Raw genomic sequence first — 19,135 nt, forward strand, 5'->3', positions numbered from 1 at the left:
ATAGTGAAATATATATAAGATAACAGCGTATAGACCATGACTGGCATACAAATATATAAGTATATTTCGAGATGACCACGGTCGTCGAATAAAGAGACCCAAGGATGTAACTTCGGCTTGATAACTCCGGAGGTAACTTTAAGTCATCGTCTCGGTCACCAACTCGGTTTCAACTCGAGGGCCACTTGGACGCGGTCTCGTCGCGACGTAACGCCGCGTATACGAAGCGGATGCGCGCGCTCAACCTCCGCACGCCGTCGCCGTCGCGACGCCAACCCCCACCTAGACGACGACGCCGCCGCGCGCTGCCGCCGATGCCGTCCTTCGTCGGCAGAGACGACGTCGCTTTCGTTCGCGATCTCAGTTCCGTACGCGCGCGACGAGCCGCAGCCGAGCCGCAGCCTCGGAGCCACATCCGCCTGTCGGTCGGTCACGGTGGGACGACGTAAGCCGGCGACGATGACGGGCCGTCTATGACGGCGTCGGGGTGGCAGTTCGCGATGAAGGCCCGACCATTCCGCCGATGATCCATTCGCGAACACGGCGACGGGGAAAACGCCCTCTGCCTTCGCGGCGCGTTCCCTGCCTGACCTGACCTTTCGCTGGAGACAGAAAGAGGGAGAGAAAGAAAGAGAGAGAAAGTGAGTCAGAGAGGGTTGAGGGAGGGAGAGAGAGAGAGAGAGAGAAAAGGAGAGAGAACGAGAGAAGAGTCGAGCGAGGGGAGACTCGTGCTCGTGCGAACGCCAGGACGTAGCACGCAGGACAACATATAGTGCCTATTGTACGAGATCGCCCGATCAACTCGCTATATATCTTCGCGGAGCTAAGTTATCGCCATCGTCGCAGCTCGGCGACATGAAGAAAGCGAGGAATCGGAGCAGTGCCGTCGAGATGTCGCGGAAGATCTCCGAGACATGAAGAGAGCGCGACCGAGGGTGGGTATTTGCCAGTTTTCGAGAAGGAGAGACGTTTTCAGAGGGAGAATCTCTACTAGGTCGTGAACGAAGGTCGAGGGAAACGAAACGCTCGCGTGTCCGAGTGGAAACGTGTCGATCACGAGGGCATCCCTTTGGGATGCTTTGGTGAGAGGGGAGGGGGGGAGAGGAGGGAGCGCGAACACGCGCCAACCCCACGAGTGTTCGGGAATGCGTTTGAGACCCCTTAGGGGTCTTGAGTCTTTGTGAATTATCTCGTTCGGCCGATGACGCGCGTCCGTCCTGCTGCGGGTTGCAAATCGTTCGCCTATTCAGCGCGATCGCTCACGTCACTATCGGGCCGCCCCGTTGAACCAGTCGATTAAGCCTGACCTACTCTAGTATTTTCCAACATTCGTTCAGTCCGACGCTCTCATTGATTTCTTGAAATCAGCCCGTTTCTCTCTCGATTGTCCTCGTCATCAACCGGCAACCGGGATCGCGAGTTTCGGCCGAATTTCGCCGTGAAATCCGAGCGGAGCCAGGTCCGACGAGCGGTACTAGCCGCGGGGGATCCCCCGCATACGTATCTCGGCGCCCACGCGATTCCCGCCGGAAGCGAAGCCGAAAACCCGGAGCCGCGGGTGGTAATGTCGACGAGCGTACGGGGCGCAATATCGGCCTCTCGTGCACGCAGAACTATCGATTCTCGCGCGACAAGGGGCTGGCCGACGCCGCCTGACGCCGCCACCGCCACCGTCACCGTGCCGCCGTTCGAGTTCCGTTGACGCTAATTTGTAGCCTGGCCGCGGACAAACCCCTCGTTAGGCTCGGCCTGCGTAAGAAGAAACGGGCGCCCTCTCAGGTTTCGCCTCATCCGGTCGATCATCCGAAATGCCGCTCTCTGCTCTCTGTGCACGTGCGAAAATACGTGCGGATGACGTCACGGGAATGCGCCCCGACCTCGAAGATTCGATCGGATTTCGTCGTTGCTAGACGTTTCCCGCCGCGCCGCCCGCGTCCCCGCCGCCGCCAACCACCGCCGCCGCCGCCGCCGCCGCCGCCGCCGCTGCCGTTGCCGCTGCCGTTGCAGCCGGTGGTTGGCGATCAGGGTTGATTTAGAATCGCGTCCATGCGCGCTAATTCGAGGACTCGGGCACGTCGACCTCGCTCGCACAGCGATCGCCGTTATACACATCGTGCCTGATAGCGCGCGCCGCGGAGTCCGATCCGTGTATCTTTTGTATCTGGCAGGTGGTCCGCGCTCGACATGACGCATCCCCGAGCGCGTGATTTGATAATCGGACAGCTCCGACACTCGTCAGGGACAGTCGCGAGCGACATTGTTAGCCTTTATAACTGTTACAACTTTGCACAGTCGGCATACAAAGCGACAGCGCGCGGGATTGAAAAACCGATACACCTGTCCCTTTGATTTGCACGCGGTGCCTTCCTTCTTTATACGGTTCCGCTTTTTGCCGCGGTATAAGAGATTACACGGGCAAACATTTAGAATACGGATCACTTCGTGAACGTTTTTCAAGCTTGGCTATTTCGGGTAGCCGCAAAATCTAAATGTATGGAAAGGACGATTTTACTGAAAGATACTAAAATTTAGCTAGATCTGAAAATAAAATTTTGTTGAATCAATAAAGTAATTATGTTGGAAACTCAAATCGACTGCTAGAATATCAAAATTTCTTGCAGCATTTCTCATCAATATTGAGTTTTTAATATAAGTATTTGGATAGTCAACAGAACTATTTTCAAACCTGAAATTATACATTATTCAGCAAAATTGTTCTTACCGTGTAACACAAGAAGAAATACTACTTAAATCGAGAAATGAATCTAATATAATTTTAATACTTTCTTCCTTTATAAATAATAATAATGAATAATAATCTGTTTTTTTATAGCTTAAAATATAATTTTCGCGGCTGTTCATTGAAATCTGAAAATTTTTATTTCTGCTTAATTGGCGGTTATCAATTGACGCGTTGTTTTTTTTAATTACGCACTAGAGAATGATGATGTTTGTTTGTCTCTTCAGATTGGATTTAGAAGTGAAAATATTATTTTTAATAAAACTGAAATATTATCTTTTTATATTAAAACACGTCCGGTTTATCGATGCAGTGGCGCGCATAATTGGTAGATGCAGATGTCAGGGGAAGGTTACTTAAAAATGTCTTGCCCGAGAGACGTTTGCGTATAAATAACTTAACGAAACATAATTAGTCCGAAAACTTGATAAACGCGAATACGTTCACGTTGAGCGAGACAATTACCATGAAATACTTACAAGTGTTTTAACGATTTGTAACTTAAAATTTTTAAAACTCTAAAATTTAATCCTTCGTGATACGTCGATATCTCTCATATTTTTTAATCGCAACCGCGTAATTTTTTATGTTCCATAACGACAGCTTTAACGTGCCGTGTCCCTGGTAGGAATTATTTTTCTCACCGCATTGCATTTCCTGTTCGCCGCATCCGCGAACGCGAGATGAAAAAGTTGGATGAATGCAATCCTCCCTGCAGAGATACCGGGACTTAAAGAGCCCGGAGCAATCTGTAAAGTTGATGTTTGCATAGCACATATTCCTAAACATGTGATATCGGTCTATGAGGGATTAAATGTGAAATGTCACAATTATCGTGACATTTAAACATGAGTAATGTTAAATAGAGCGGCTTTCTCATTCCGATCCTGCGCGTCCGTCGTCAGTCTTTGAAACGCGGGGGAGGGGGGATTTGAAGCAATGACACCATTATGACACTTTCCGTCGGCTACGCCGCGTGTAATCCAAATGAGATTACAGGGATGTCAAAGCAACCGGTCTGTAAAACCGGGGGTGATATATTACGATAAAATCATTACGCGCGTAGAATGCTTCGCTTGATCCTTTTAGGCACTATCATCCGCGCACGTGAGCGGACGAGCGATTTTATAACGTGACGAAGAGTAAGATTCATAAATGGCACGCTTTACATTTCAATTTGAATTGTGCAAGCTGCGCGAATAATCGGATATTGTTGCAATAAATTCGAACAAAATGTTAATGAATTATTCGCGTTTCAACGGGGCAGGAAAGCGGATCGCGCGCGTCGGCGTTTAATAAATAAAACTCTCTTGAGCGTTCGAGCTTTATTTTAGAAATCACGTTACACGCTCCAAACAAGATTTAAATTAAGATCGATTGATTCAAAGCTAATTTCTGTTTAAATAAGCTAATTTTCAGTTTACAAGGGTGTAAATTGCATCAACCTTGATTGAGCTTTAGGAAGGTTAATCGGATAAAATCGATAAGGTCTGCGCGACGGGGGGAAAACGACGGTTTTCCCACATTCCAATTTTAGAATCACGCAACGGAAGCGCTAATTGTTCGCAGATCGCATGGGTTTCTTTAAGTCGGGGCCGGCGGTAGCAGAGCCGTGATCAAAATGAACTTGATTAACATGGACGCGGAGAACCGCGTGGTTCTGAACGTGGGCGGAATCCGGCACGAGACGTACAAGGCGACCCTGAAGAAGATCCCGGCGACGAGGCTCTCGAGGCTGACTGAGGCCCTCGCCAACTACGACCCGATCCTCAATGAGTACTTCTTCGACAGGCACCCGGGTGTCTTCGCCCAGGTACTCAACTACTATCGCACCGGGAAGCTGCACTACCCCACGGACGTGTGCGGCCCGCTTTTCGAGGAAGAGCTCGATTTCTGGGGGCTCGACTCGAATCAGGTCGAGCCGTGCTGTTGGATGACCTACACGCAGGTATATCATGAATAATGTCTGACTCGTGCACGTGCCTAATCACGCCTAAGCGTGGCTGCACGCAAGATCAGCGAAACGGACGCGCGTATTTGTGTATAATGTGACGTACAGTACGTTATATATATTTACGGGGATTAAAGAAATACAGGTTGGCCATGCAGGTAGCCAGTAAACCTTTCCAGCGTGTTTAAATAGATCAAAATGATGAATGGAATTAGGCTCGTGATATGTGTAATTTCTTGGAATGACCTACCAAATATGTTGGAAAAGTTCGTCGGTAATTTATCAGATTGTCAGAAAGTACTGTACGTCTTTAACTATCACGCTAAATTTGCAATGATTTTAATGCACAAAATTAACGTCCCTTCACCCAAGTGCCTTTTAATTATTAATGCTTTCTTTTTCAATGGTAAATAATTTTAATTTGCCATTTTATTTCTAGAATCTATTTAGTAAAAAGTGTGTGATCTTACATGATATATTTTACTTAAATTGATTTCAGTAGGAGGCTACACTATATAGGATCATTTATTTAATAATATCTCTAAGATAAAAAGATAAAGATAAAGATAGATTAAAAAAACGAAACAAGAAGATAGATAAAGTATTAATAAGAAAATCAATATTTTTCCAATACATTTTCTCTTTTATCATCTTAGAGATTGATGAAAAAAATGAACGAAATGCGTGATCCAATAAGTATGTAGTCTAAAAGGATATTATTAGCAAATAGAATCTGAGAAACTGGGATAGTTGGGATAGAGCGATGTGGGATAGACTCAAGTAAACGTACGTGCAACACATCGGACGAATCCGCCGGTAAGGCTGATCGCCGAGCAGAGATTTCTTTGTCATTCAATGCGAGGAAGCACACAACGGCTCGCGTATGCTTTTCACGCGCGCTTTATCTGTCCCAAGGCAAAGCACGAAAGAAAGCACACTCGAGAAAGAGTTTCGCAGGTACGAATAACAATCGTTGTTGCATCTGTCTCTCTTCGCCATCCCCTTCGCCCCGACGCCCTTGCAGCACCGGGATACGCAGGAAACGCTGACGGTCCTCGACAGGTTGGACCTTGACACCGAGAAGCCCACCGACGAGGAGCTGGCCAGGAAATTCGGTTTCGAGGAGGCGTACTACGAGGGAACTCTCACGTGGTGGCAGAAGCTCAAGCCTCAGATGTGGTCACTTTTCGATGAACCCTATTCCTCCGTTGCAGCTAAGGTACGATTTGAGTTTGACATATGGGCTATATTAGGGACAAATACTTTTGATACTTATTTAAATATTAATTTGTGCGCAAAATTATTAAACGCTTCCTACTAAAAAAAATATATTTAATATATATTTAATATTTGTTATTTTATTTTCTATAAATTTTAACGAATATAAATTTATTGTGTGTATTTATATAATATGCCATAACAAAGTTTCCTATAATTCTAAAACTAACTTTAACTAATATTCTACTAATATACCGACTATTAAACTTTATTTAACGTATATAATATTTGTTAAACTTTATTTAACGTATATAATATTTGTTTCTTTTTCATATCGTAATAAGAAGTTTTCTGCAACATTTACAAGTTAATGGTATGTCTGGATCTTTCAGATAATCAGTATAGTCTCCGTTTTCTTCATCTGCGTTTCGATACTTTCGTTTTGCTTAAAAACCCATCCGGACATGCGAGTGCCGGTGATCACGAATCGTTCAGTAAAGGTGGACAACGTGACGTCCTCGTCGGTGGAAAAGGCACGCACGAATGCCCACGATGTCTTCTTTTACATCGAATGCATCTGTAACGCCTGGTTCACCCTTGAGTTCTTGATACGCATTACCGCGAGTCCGAACCGCTGCAACTTCATCAAGAGCTCGGTAAACGTGATCGACATGGTCGCGACCCTGAGTTTCTACGTCGACCTGGCGCTGCAGCAGTTCGCGGCCCACCTGGAGAACGCCGATATCCTCGAGTTCTTGAGCATCATACGCATAATGAGGCTATTCAAGCTCACCCGCCACTCCTCGGGCCTGAAGATCCTGATACAGACCTTTCGCGCCTCGGCGAAGGAGCTCACGCTGCTGGTGTTCTTCCTCATCCTCGGCATTGTCATCTTCGCTAGCCTCGTGTACTACGCGGAGCGCACCCAGAACAATCCGAAGAACGACTTCAAAAGCATACCCCTTGGTTTGTGGTGGGCCCTGGTGACGATGACCACCGTCGGTTACGGGGACATGGTGCCGAAAACGTATATCGGGATGTTCGTCGGCGCACTCTGCGCACTGGCCGGTGTCCTCACAATCGCCCTGCCGGTGCCCGTGATCGTTAGCAACTTTGCGATGTATTACAGTCACACGCAGGCGCGAGCCAAGCTACCGAAGAAGAGACGCCGTGTATTGCCGGTCGAACAGCCACGTGTGAGGGCACCCGGCGCGCCGCCCGGCGTGGCCGGCGGGCCCGGGACCGTCGGACCCCCAGGATGCGGCCAGCAAATGTCGCACATGCAGTCCAGCGGGGGCACGGTTACCACTGGGCCCCACGGCCTCGGCATGGGCCAAACGCCCGGCGTCGGATGCACTGGCGGCGGCCAAGGACCGCAGAACCGGAGAATGAACGCCATTAAGACGAATCATCCGAAGGATCCATTCGCCACGAAAACAGGTAACTCGAAGGCGTTCAGTCCTTGAGGTGTTTTGCACGAATCGTGAGCTCGACTTTTACTTAACTCATTAGTCTATCTGGTACGCAATCGGGAGGTACATGATACCTCTCTCTATACACATAAAAAATAATTAAAATATATGTTGCAATTGGCACACTGTTTAAACTGCAGCTTGAGAATTCTCTTTTATATATGGGCCACTTATGAATCTGACCAAGTTTAATAAGTTTAACTGTGGAAAATTAATTCGACAAATAACTGTATTTGAAACACGCACGTTTATATAGATTATCGTATTCGTTTATCCCGAGTTTTATAGTTTACCCTTATTCACGAAAGACCAAATCACGCGATGAATTTTACTTTCAACTTTTAGATGACTTATCTGAAAATTGCTTAAGGCAAAGTTGATCCTGCTAATTGTTTTTAAATTTATATCAATAAAGATAGTTATTCGTATACGGATTTGCAAACAATGCAGGCTGAATGACAAAAACGGCTGATTAGAAAATTAACGTAAATCACAATTTACAAAATTCCGATTGCAAATAGTTTGTTTTCCATTTGTATCTAAATAATCTCTTGTAGGTATATATACGACGAGTTTAAATTTCGCGTGTTTAATACTTATGCCGTGCACAAGACATAAAATGAAACTTGCAAATGCGTTTAGTACAACAAATATGTATATGAGCAAGTTTAAAACATAGCGCGAGATTCAGGTGCTACATTAAATATCGGTTTACTCCACTGATGTGCCCTACTTAATTTCTATTTTACATGAAAATCGCGCATTTAGCATAATTCGTAATAATAACGAAGTCTTGCAAACGCGCAATGCTTACGATAAATGTTATTTACGTGAGAAAGAGATCTGATCAATATTTTTTACAACGTTGCAAACGCAAGAGAATTATTGGCATAAATGATACGGGGCCGTTTTGAGTGCGCGAAGTGTGTCAGAAGATCGACAAAAAAAAACGGCAAACTCGACGGAATTAGCCGAGATCGCGATTTCGTGAATCCCAAATCCCGTTCGATCGAACCGGCCAATCTCTAGTGTCTCTTTTTCTTTTTTTTTCTCGTATGGTGGGTTGCAGAGGAGGACCGGAGGAATTGTAACCTACGAACCAACGGGACCAAGCGAGCCGGAGGTTTGGATTAACCATTTGCGGTCGTAGCGTACTCAGACGTGGGTATCTCTCACAACTGGTCGGAATTAATTTTGGAGCGAACGACGCGGCGTGTATACACACCTATAATCAAAGATTGTTCTGTAAAATCCCGTATATAAATTCCATTAGGCAATTCCGAAGGCATGCTTTTGGCAAGGGGAAAAGAGAAAAATGTAAAAAAAAAAAAACAGAATACGATACCTCGCTGCATCGAAGCATCACACGGCTTCCGTTGCCCATTTTCAACGGCTAGGCAAAAATAAACACTGCCGGCGAAGCGTGGCGTGGCTGAGACCCGACGTACAACCGGAACGGAATTAAAAAAAAAAAAGAAATTCTTGCGGCGGCTGTCACCAGATATACGACCGCAAAGGGTATATCTATTATTTATCTGGAATGTAGAATTAATAGAAACGGAAGAGCGAGAGAAACTCTCCTCCGCGCTCCCGAGAGAAAGGATTCGGATCCGTCCGGGGGACATCGCGCGCTCTCGGCGGTTGTATCCTCCGTTTCAATCTTAATTCTACATTCCGAATATTGTACATATACCGTCGGGACGGAGAGGTGAATGCGAGAGGATCACTCTCTCGGCGGTTATACCACGAGCCATTTATTGATCTAAATAAGCAAATTGTGTAGAAGAGAGTCAAGGAGAAACTTGTGTAGCAAGTAGAGAACTTTCCTCCTTCCTTCGCTTCATAATTTGTATTTTTTAATATTCATAAAAGAAATAATACATTTCATTGATAGCGAAATAAATGAATCGATATATTGATTGATATGCCGTTCATAATCGAAGAATCTCCACGAGGAATTTTATAACGTAGATTGATTTTTTTCCCCTTCGGGTGCTTGACATAGTGAACGCCGAAATTTATAATTTTCGCTAGAGAGAAATTTTGTATTTTTATAATTTATTGTTCCATCCGCTTTTTCTTCTTAAATATTTACTAAAAACGAAAAAAAAAATAACCGCAATCTCTTTTCGAGCGTTTCTTAGCTGAACGATATTCCCGCTAAGTAATATTGTTACGAGTAATTACGAGTTAGATGGATTTTTATATAGAGAATGCAAGAATGTCTTCAATATTTATTACTATCTGCTTTTTCTTCTTCCTTTCTGAAGTTTTGCCTTTAATTTTCGTCTCGTTCCGGGTACAGCGATTAATACGCGAATGTAAAACGAAAATATCCCACAAGAGTGCAGCCGAATGTCTTATACCGTCCACCAGACCACCGTGTTTGTGACTCACGTAAACATCGCATCACCCATTGCTTCTAAATTTAAGATAGTTGGTGATCTAAGGGTACATTGTGGCAAAGGATATGCTGCGCACAGTAGAAACGGGGACGTAAACTTTATTACCTTTAAAGATATATATATATATATATATATATACGTTTCCATTGTCGATATCATCACCCCCGCGGTCTATACACATTACCCCGATTAAAGAGAAAAAAAAATCGATTACTCATCGTGGAAGAACCTCGTTCTATCTTCCAGCGATCGTCTATATCGCGCGCCTACATTATTTCTATCGTTAGTGCCATTCTCGTGTAAACGGTAAATCGAATAAGCGACAGTGGAAATTGCATCCCTCCTGCATTGCAGCTCGTTTTATATAGCGAAAGAGATACCAAGATAGATGCACCGTATCTTTTTTGGTACGCCGCACCACCGTCGTAGATTTCCTCCGCACACCCGCGAACGTACGACTGTTGTTCACTGCACGTTTAGCATCGGATGTGTTTTTTGCCCGATCCCACGATCCACGCGTTCTCACCGCATACCTGCGTTTAAACATTAAATGGTGACTGTCTGGTTCTCCCTGTCGATTAATTTTTTTACACCGGACCTACATCCAGACAAAATTCGGAATCACGCAGCCCCACGTTCGATACTGGTGTAATGCGGCGTTAAATGAGTGGTGAAAATGTGGACACGATGGACGATATTTATTGACATTCGGGAATCTCGATGCGAATCGGACGGCCACTTTTGGTGGTAAATGCGGTGAGGGTGCGGATCTGCATACATATATCACCTTGCGCACCGTGAATATCACCGGGACCAATCCACGAGCTCCTTCCTCCTCCCCCCCCAGATATTCGAGATATATCAGAGTTTGTAATATCAGTGGAAAAGAACAGCTTTCCTGTTCTTGTCCCTCGCGCGCGCGGAGTCTACAGTGCGGCTCCCCTAATAGTAGCGAAGGAAGAGCATCTCCTTCCGCGTTACATGTATACATATATAGTGTTGTGCCTGGGAAGTAGACGGGGGGGTAGAAGGAAGTGCAGGAAGGGACGACACACAAAAGCATATCATATAGGCACATGTGCGATCGAGTGTACGGATCTCGCGAACAAGTCGGCGCGGACGTTCTATTGTATATAGACAATTGTCGCTTCTTCGACAAAGATTAATCGTAGTTACGCGATTGCGTATTTTTTTCTCTCTCTCTCTCTCTCTCTCTTCTTTCTTCGGGTGACTCGAGATGGGACAGCCGTTCTCCTTTGGACCAAAATTACGATCGGATTGATTACGTCTTACAAATTCAACGACGACCATATCTACAAACATCCCATTGTCGGCTTTTATTTCACTTTTGATTCGTGGCACATCTCGACACGACATAGAAATCGTTATCAATACTAGAATATTGAGACCGTAAAAAAAAAGAATCTTCTGACGGATTCTAGCTGTTAAATTAATATCATTCTCCATGTATTGCAAATTTAATTAGACCGCAATCGTTATGGTTTACTCGAATAATATTAAATAATAACAACACAATAATAACATAATTATCTCTCCACGTAGTAATAATATAGCTGTATTATTGACACAATCCTACCATCCTGATATTTTATTACGCACAATCGTAACGTCGCTTCTATACGTTAAAAGTTAAAATACGATATATACATTTATTTTTGTAATTAAGTTTTATACGGTGTTACCAAGACCAAGTGCATTCGTACATCGAATGCTTGATTTTACTTATAAATTTGTCGTTTCCTGCTTTGGTGACAAAACATTTTGGAACTTTTCCTTGTCATCGTTTTGGCCTCACAAATTTTGTCCTCTCATACTCATCCGCTTGAAATGCAATGGACCATTTTTTAAATTCAGGAATGCATGCGCAAATTTCTATGCGTGTCGTTTTACAATAAATAAATTACTGCCCGATATATATATTTGCATGTAATTTTTAAGTTTCTTAAGCTTATATATTGAATCCGTTTATGGTAGCAAGAAAGAGACGATTGACGTGTCGTTGAAGGAGAAAATTAATCTGATGACGACGAAATAAATGTCCCGCCGCGCAAAATAATACAATTGCATTCGTAAAGAAAACTGTAAACGGTACGAAGAAATGTATACAGCGTATATTATTACAAGAAAAAGAGGTATAGTTAGATGGATGATAAAAATTATTCATACTATTAGTGAATATTTCTGGAAATGGATATGGAAATTGAATGAATAATAAATCCGGCATGCAAATTAGATTAATGTGAAAAGTTGGCAGCAAATTAACATTTAAATAGTTTTGCGGGGATCAAGTTGATACAGACATTTGATTAAACTATGAGAACGCTTAAGCTCTTTTTAGATTACCACGTAAATAGAAAATTTGTTTTCTTTGCACAGACATGACTGGTCGAATAATAACATTGGACAACGTTATACGAAGCTTTACAGCCTTTTCTCAGTATTTTAATTTTAGACATGTCGTTTCGGAATAATTACGAATTGATGTATTTTGAATATAAATGTGAATTTTTAAAAATTGTACAAAAACTATAATTTTTAATTTAATAAATTAGCAAACTTTTATGTTTTTCTAAATTATGTACGTAATTTGACTATTTTTAATATTCTATAATTCTATATTTTTTATAAATAATCAGTATTACGAAAGCAAATAAATGATAATAAATAATCATTTCTTCTTCTTAAGCTCAATTATTGTATATATCTAATATTTAAATCTTCTTGGCTAATTCAACAATTTGATCGCTATAATAAAAGAAACGCACACGAACGCATCACAAGTGAACGTTTTCATTTTTCGCGTAAAATATAAAAATTCAAAAGAAGTCTCCGATAATTCAAATCGTTTCGGAGATATTCATGCGTTACACTTTTCGCGAAATCTGTAACAGTAATACGTACGTATATCACCTCTCCCCCCCCCCCCGTTGGTCATGCCTAATAAGGAGTATGAATAATTTGTTGGAAGATCGTTTTCTACATTTGCCCTCATTTTTATGTGCGATGCTATCGGCTTGAGTTTGCTCGCTGCTCACAATTGCCCCGATTCTTTGTGCCTTAAAGACTGGATTTCATACCCAGGGTTGCAAAACCGACTATGCATCGGCTGTGTATATTGTCTTTACCACTTTAGTCATTAGGGACTGTACACGGTCTATGCTGTGGTCGTGCTGTCCACGCAGTTGCTATGTTGAACAACTCCGAGAAAGAGTTGTACAGGAAAATTAATACCCGCGCAATCCTCGACACAGTTCGTCGTTCGAACAAGTCGAAATATGCTATCGGATATATCATACTACTCGGATTCCGCATCGTGTTACATATAGTAGGCGATTTTTTGTGATATCCGATGCTCCGAATCGGATTTTTTAACGCGTGTTTTCCAGCCCCTCCTTCTAATTTAAAAGATATATCTGAAACATATCTACTTGTATTCATAAACCAAAAAAAAATTAGATAAATCTTAAAACCAACTTAGAAGTAACAATTTTGTAAATATTCCAATTTTACTGCATAGAGAGTGTAGAATGTATTCTGCGGTATTCCTTTTTATTTCGGCACTTTACGCCTATACCAATTACGTTACGTGTACACGTAAAACCGATAGTACGCGAATACATTCGGAACGCGTGTCCCTCAAAAATCATATTTGCAACGGGATAGAGCAATAGAACGATCCAAGTGCAATCCACGTGTAAATTGAGACAGGTGCAAATAGGTGTTTGCATATTATTTAAATGGAAATAACATGCCTGCAATTTCCTGTGACACACATACACACACAGAGCACCGCGCGGTTACAGATCCCCTTCCCCCCCCTCTCTCCCCGTTATGCAGCCCTGTAAGTAGAACCCAGCCATAATTCAACCCTCGACTAGACTATATCCCATATCGCCGATACGTGTACGTCCACGCACACATACGTTATATTTCACGGAATGTGCTCGCATGCATGTTGCAATATTCAATGCTGTTGACTCGAAATAAGAGAGCGGGAAAAAGCGCGCGCGGGGCTTACGTTATACATAGAGATCGATGCCGAGGACTCCAAATGTCCCTTATTTCCTCCGCGGCCCGAACCGCGGGAGAGAAACGGAAACCGCTTGGATACGAGAGCGCGTATACATACGTATTCGCGCAGGAAACGCTGTTCCGAGCCGTAAACACGTTCGGCTGATATACTTACTTCCGGCTCTTCTCCGGGTGGTAAACGTCTCGAATCAATAAGTCCGACGTGATGTTTTTTGTATAAGGAAAAATTGTCCGATGCCGCAATTTGCGCCGAATTTTACGGGAACATATTCAAAAAGAGGGGAAAGCATTGCCGTTCGATCCAGTAGTATACCGAAGTGCGATCTTTGTTTTACCGCAAACTGCAAAAACACAAATAGGGCTGAAAGTTAAGGCGAAGTCGAGTGAAGCAGAGAATGTTACGAGTAATACGAACGACGTCTCTTCTTCGATAAACGATAATCGCGCGATAATATAATAGAGTCATCGATCAATTTTACGAGTTACAGTCGTTTCCCCTGTATATCTTAAATGACCCAGTAAAATGACCAGAAATGGGCGAGGGAAAGGGGGAAGGAGAAGAGAAAAAAAAAAGAAGAAAATGCATATCGGCGGCGGGTACAATGAGCACGCACGCACAACAGTTTTTAAGGGGAAGAAAGCGTGTGTGTGTGAATGTGTGTGAGTGTGTGTGTGTGTGTGTGTGTGTGTGTGATTGTCAGAGACTCCGTGTGTACGTGCGATCCGCACACATTGTTGCTCTAGTGCTTGCACCATTGGTAGCGACGTTCTATGGTACCTACTCTTTTCGTGACGGCCAGTAATACGTTAGCATAATTTACAGTAATGTATATGTTTGCCGCTTGAAACTTTACCATCGCGTTCGCTCCCTTGTTGCTTTTACGTTGACCGCGGGATTGCCGGATATATACCAGTCAGACTTTTTTTTCTCTCTCTTCCGTGCGCACCATCGGCGGAAAAACGCGCGCCGATTCTTCCCGACGCGCGACCCACGCATCCCCGACTTTTAAACATCGAGCGTCCCACTTTAAGATCTGCCAGCGGGGCTGCGATAACGTACGCGATGTGCTAACGTCACGACTAATCGAAATTGATTAATGATTATTGATTATCCATTTGCTGGCCCGTTTAACGTACGCGTTTAACTTTATTCCCGCCACGTGTTTACTTACGTGCTTGTTACTTTCCGTTTAATGTTACGCGCTCCAATTGATGCAGCCAAACCGAATCCGGAATGAAAGTTCCGATTATCTTCGCGTTTCCCGATTCGCTTGTGCAATATTAAATCCAGAAATCAATCGTGGTATGAGATGAAAAATCTGGCAATCCTGATCGGACTCCGGGGGGGCTCTCGTTGCCTTTTCGTTTGGCGTTTTCCGTTGGTTCCGCTGCTGACCGCTTTCAGGATCGAGGGTGAAAGTCCGGTTTTCTAAAATACCAGGTTTTCTAATACGTAGGATTCGGTTAATCGCACAGCGGGATGTGCAGGTTACGCGGGTACAGACCGAGTTGCATTTTCCAAATCTTCTCTGGACGTCAGGATACTTGATAATTTCGAATAAAACCGTATAGAAGTTTCGTACGTCCGAACGGACACTCCGAATGTACGACAACTTCTCGGATTGTTCGATAATTCTCACCGCAGGTATATTTAGATACAGAAAAAAAAACAGTATCTTGTATCGAGAATTTCGTATTACGTGAATAAATTTTACAAACGCTCTCGGGGGGGAAACTTACCGGAGATTACCGAGCATCCGAACTCGTCTCGGATTCTCGCCTCAGCCCGAGCAGATCCCCGAATCTTTTATCGGATATTCGAAAAAAAAATATCTCCGCATGAATTCGATATCGTGCCACATCGTGGTATACCGTCATTTACTTGAGCGAGTCTCGCGTTACCTGCGCACACCCGTAAGCATCGCGAATTGTACAGTGCTCCGTTGTATCGCTCGACGATGTAAATACAACGACGAACGTCCGACAGTTCTTCGGGAACACGTAGCTCAAAGCATCGGATGCGGTGGGGCGCTTAATCGATCTGAAGACACCATCCATCGAACGTTTGATTTCTCCGTTAAATTATCGCGTTGGGAGGAGTGGGGGAGGGGAGAGACATTTTCCAGCTGATACACGTGACAGCCGTAAAATGAGAAAACTCGATGTAATGTTCCGATAAGAGAAAAGAGAGAAGAAGGAATAAATCCTTAAATCCTTTATTTAAACTTAAACTCTTCCGCGTGTGGGATTTACTCGAAACATATGGCCTCAGCACTTCGCGGGTTAAATGCCCCACGGACATCCGAAGTTGTATCGGTAGAGAGTATTATTATAGGACAGAAAAAATCGTGTGCCCCTGCACCAAAGTGACCGTAACACAGAGACACGCGTAATCACGTATACCTATACATATATTTGCATACACGTTCGTCGCGACCACCGACCCCTCTCTTACGCTACTTTAACAGCCCTTTTGACTTCGTAGGTAGATACGTATGATTTCGAATTGTACGACAGCGACGTCGCCGACGACGACACCGAGGTAACCGCTGCAGTTCACCAATTGTCGTCGAATTGTCTCCATTAATATTGTACCGCTAATTTTTTTTTTCTTATCGTTACCATTATGAATTGCGAATTATAATTATTATACACGACGCATATAGATATACGCGAAGGTATAGCTTGTATAAAAGAAAGACTAACGCGAAATCTTAATCTCGCGAAATCTCGTCCTCCCCGCGGAGGCGGGACGGAGGCGAGCGCATCGTTTTCTTCTATAGGAGAGCAATTCGAGGTGATGTTGTCATCGTCGACAGTTATATTGTATTAACGACAATTATAATTTATTCTTGTAACGTCATTACCGTTATCGCTAACGATTGCCGTGATTGTCGTCGGCGCCTTCCGCAGCGGAAGCTTAACCATCGTACATTATACATACATAGAGATAAGCGTTCTAGCCGCTGATCTCGCGTTCGAGGAGTCTCGAACCGTGGGAGATACCGGTGCCCCGTGATTAACACACTGCGTATCGTAGCCGATGATCGTGACGGGTAATCGAATAAGAGAAAAAAAAAAGAAGCGGGACACAAAGGTGAATTATATATATACATATATACATATATACACATACATATATGTATATATATATGTACATATATATACTATACATAATATATATATATATATATCTATCACTATATCGAGAGTTGTGCGCTGCGTTTACGATTTAAGCTAGTTCATTTGTAAATAAAAACTATTTGACTCTTTGACTTTTTTTGTGGTATTAAATGACTTTACAGCACAATACCAATTCACCCCCTTCCCTCCCATCCCCCTCACCCTTTCACCAAATCCCATAATTCCCGTCCCGTAATCCCGCATCCATCAGTCTATAAGCCGAACGAGCCAAAACCCGGGCAATCGAAATCTCCTTTATATATTCCCGTTCGAAAATATCTTCCTATATATTTCCCGCCGCGAAAGCGACGTAACGATCGCGTAACAATGCCGCCGCGGCGAACGGTGCTGCATAGACAGTACCGCAGATGCAGTCGCAGTCGATGACGCTTCCTTCTTCTGTACGACAGTGACGTGTTGTTCTTCGCATTTATAGGTCGTCTAGCGTTCCGCTTTGCGCTTTGTGCGCGCCTCGCGCGCGGTGAGTGTGAGGATAATTATAACGCGCTCAGGCTACACAAGCTAACTGCTGGTACGTGAGACACACGCCGGCATTGTCTTCCAATGTGCCGTCCATGTTGGCGCCCGGGCCGAACGCCACCCTGACGCGAAAGGGGGTAGTCCAGGTCTCGACCCGGCAGTTACCCTCCGCGTCGAGTTCGTTTTGGCCGCACAGCGAGCTGCCGCAACGTTCCAAGTTGCAGATACCTGCCATGTTGTTCCCCGGCTGAAACAGACGTACGTTCGCCGCATATCAAACGAGATATCGCTTCCGTGTGTGCCAAAGTTATACCGCAATAAATTCTCTCGTATACTAATATTTGATCTTCTAATTTATCTTCCAAATTATCATGTAAATTTGAAAAATTTTTTCAAGGGTAATCAATTCTATAACAGATGCAAGATGACAATCTGCACATTTAAGCTCGTATCAAACTACGTATTGGAGATCAAGGATTATATGAACTGAAGATAAGAATTCAACCCCAATTAAAATGAAACGGATTAAAATTTAAATTATCTGACTGGTTAAATCCTAGCACAATCCTCTGTCTCTGATGCGTAGTCTCATATGGATTTTATACTTAGTCACTTTTTCATGGATTCTTTCATGTAAAATGAAAAGTAAATATCCAATTGCATTAATGCTGCGAAATTCTTAGCCAACGTCAATTTCTTTTTCCTGTTTCAGCATTTTTCTGTTTAGCGTTTTCTCTGCTATAAATAATACAAGCACAACATAGCTTATATATTACTAGATACAATATCCTCTACGTATAGCAATTATGATTAAGAAAATATTAATTAAACACGACGTACTGTAATAAACTCCTCAAAGTCGCAAGGAATAAGTATCCGGTCCCTGCACAGTCTCCCGAGGAACGGCACCGAATTCGTGTTAGAAGCAAAAACCATTTCCTGCTCGGGTGATCCCGCGCCCGATCCCTCGAGGACGTCCGTGCCGGAAGCGTTTGCAGAAGCGACGTTTAGATTGACAGCGGAGGCGTTTCCGCCGTTGGCGGCGATCATTATTGCGGAGGCCGCGGCGCCGCCGGTCGTGTTGGACGTGTCCTGAGGCCTATTAGGACCTATCCGAAAAGAGTCTCGCGTGCACGGCTGATAGGCGATACCGCACATGTCCCGCTCCTGACGTACGCATAATAGGTAATCGTGCTCGGCGAGGTATCGGCCGTTCGGTAGGTAATTGAATGTCCTCAGCGTGCCGTTTGGCGAACGAAAGTATTGGAGACATCCGACCGGCGCACGTTGCTCGAAAGCCAGCTGCACTACCCGCATCTCCCACATTCGTGACTGCAGTCCGCTTGGCAGCCGGAAGTTTAAAGTGACTGGTTCGTTGCCTTCGCCCACGTCCACGTACACTGGTGGACATAGAGCGGCCCGTGCTATTTAAATTGCTCGGAAAACGTGTATATATACACGGAAAGAACAATTTTGCTGAATCCAGATCTGAAAATAATTTTCGTTCAATTATCAAAATAATTTTGTGGGAAAGTCAAAATGATTGCTAGAATATTAAAACGTTTGATAGCAATACTTATTAGTTTTAACATTCCAACAAATTATTTTGATGATTCAACAAAAAATAATTTTC

At 43.8% G+C, this 19,135-nt stretch overlaps 2 protein-coding genes across 2 annotated transcripts in view; one reads left to right on the plus strand and one right to left on the minus strand.

Annotated features, from left to right (window-relative positions):
• Positions 1 to 340: 340 nt before the first annotated feature.
• Positions 341 to 9,360, plus strand: LOC105455557 (potassium voltage-gated channel protein Shaw-like). The gene is made up of 5 exons (XM_011698961.1): positions 341 to 935; positions 4,310 to 4,688; positions 5,716 to 5,910; positions 6,302 to 7,349; positions 8,451 to 9,360. Exons 2-5 carry the CDS (start codon positions 4,362 to 4,364, stop codon positions 8,513 to 8,515), a joined length of 1,635 nt encoding a protein of 544 aa, XP_011697263.1. The 5' UTR covers positions 341 to 935; positions 4,310 to 4,361; the 3' UTR covers positions 8,516 to 9,360.
• An 8,170-nt stretch (positions 9,361 to 17,530) lies between these two features.
• LOC105455559 overlaps positions 17,531 to 19,135 on the minus strand; it is a 9,628-nt gene continuing 8,023 nt past the window's right edge. Inside the window, exons 5-6 of the mRNA XM_011698966.1 lie at positions 18,343 to 18,902; positions 17,531 to 17,749 (exon numbers count right to left, since the gene is read on the minus strand). Coding sequence (XP_011697268.1) covers positions 17,531 to 17,749; positions 18,343 to 18,902 — 779 coding nt within the window. The remainder of the gene's footprint in view (positions 17,750 to 18,342; positions 18,903 to 19,135) is intronic.

This window comes from Wasmannia auropunctata, unplaced genomic scaffold (genome assembly GCF_000956235.1).
Source record: "Wasmannia auropunctata unplaced genomic scaffold, wasmannia.A_1.0 LD335898.1, whole genome shotgun sequence".
In the NCBI taxonomy this organism is placed as follows: domain Eukaryota; kingdom Metazoa; phylum Arthropoda; class Insecta; order Hymenoptera; family Formicidae; genus Wasmannia; species Wasmannia auropunctata.

Excerpts from the sequence above, each read along its gene's own strand:
- LOC105455557 (XM_011698961.1), top strand. The coding sequence starts at position 4,362 with ATGAACTTGATTAACATGGACGCGGAGAACCGCGTGGTTCTGAACGTG. Across the intron at positions 5,911-6,301 it reads ATTCCTCCGTTGCAGCTAAG|ATAATCAGTATAGTCTCCGT; the intron begins GTACGATTTGAG and ends TGGATCTTTCAG. Across the intron at positions 7,350-8,450 it reads TCCATTCGCCACGAAAACAG|AGGAGGACCGGAGGAATTGT; the intron begins GTAACTCGAAGG and ends GGTGGGTTGCAG.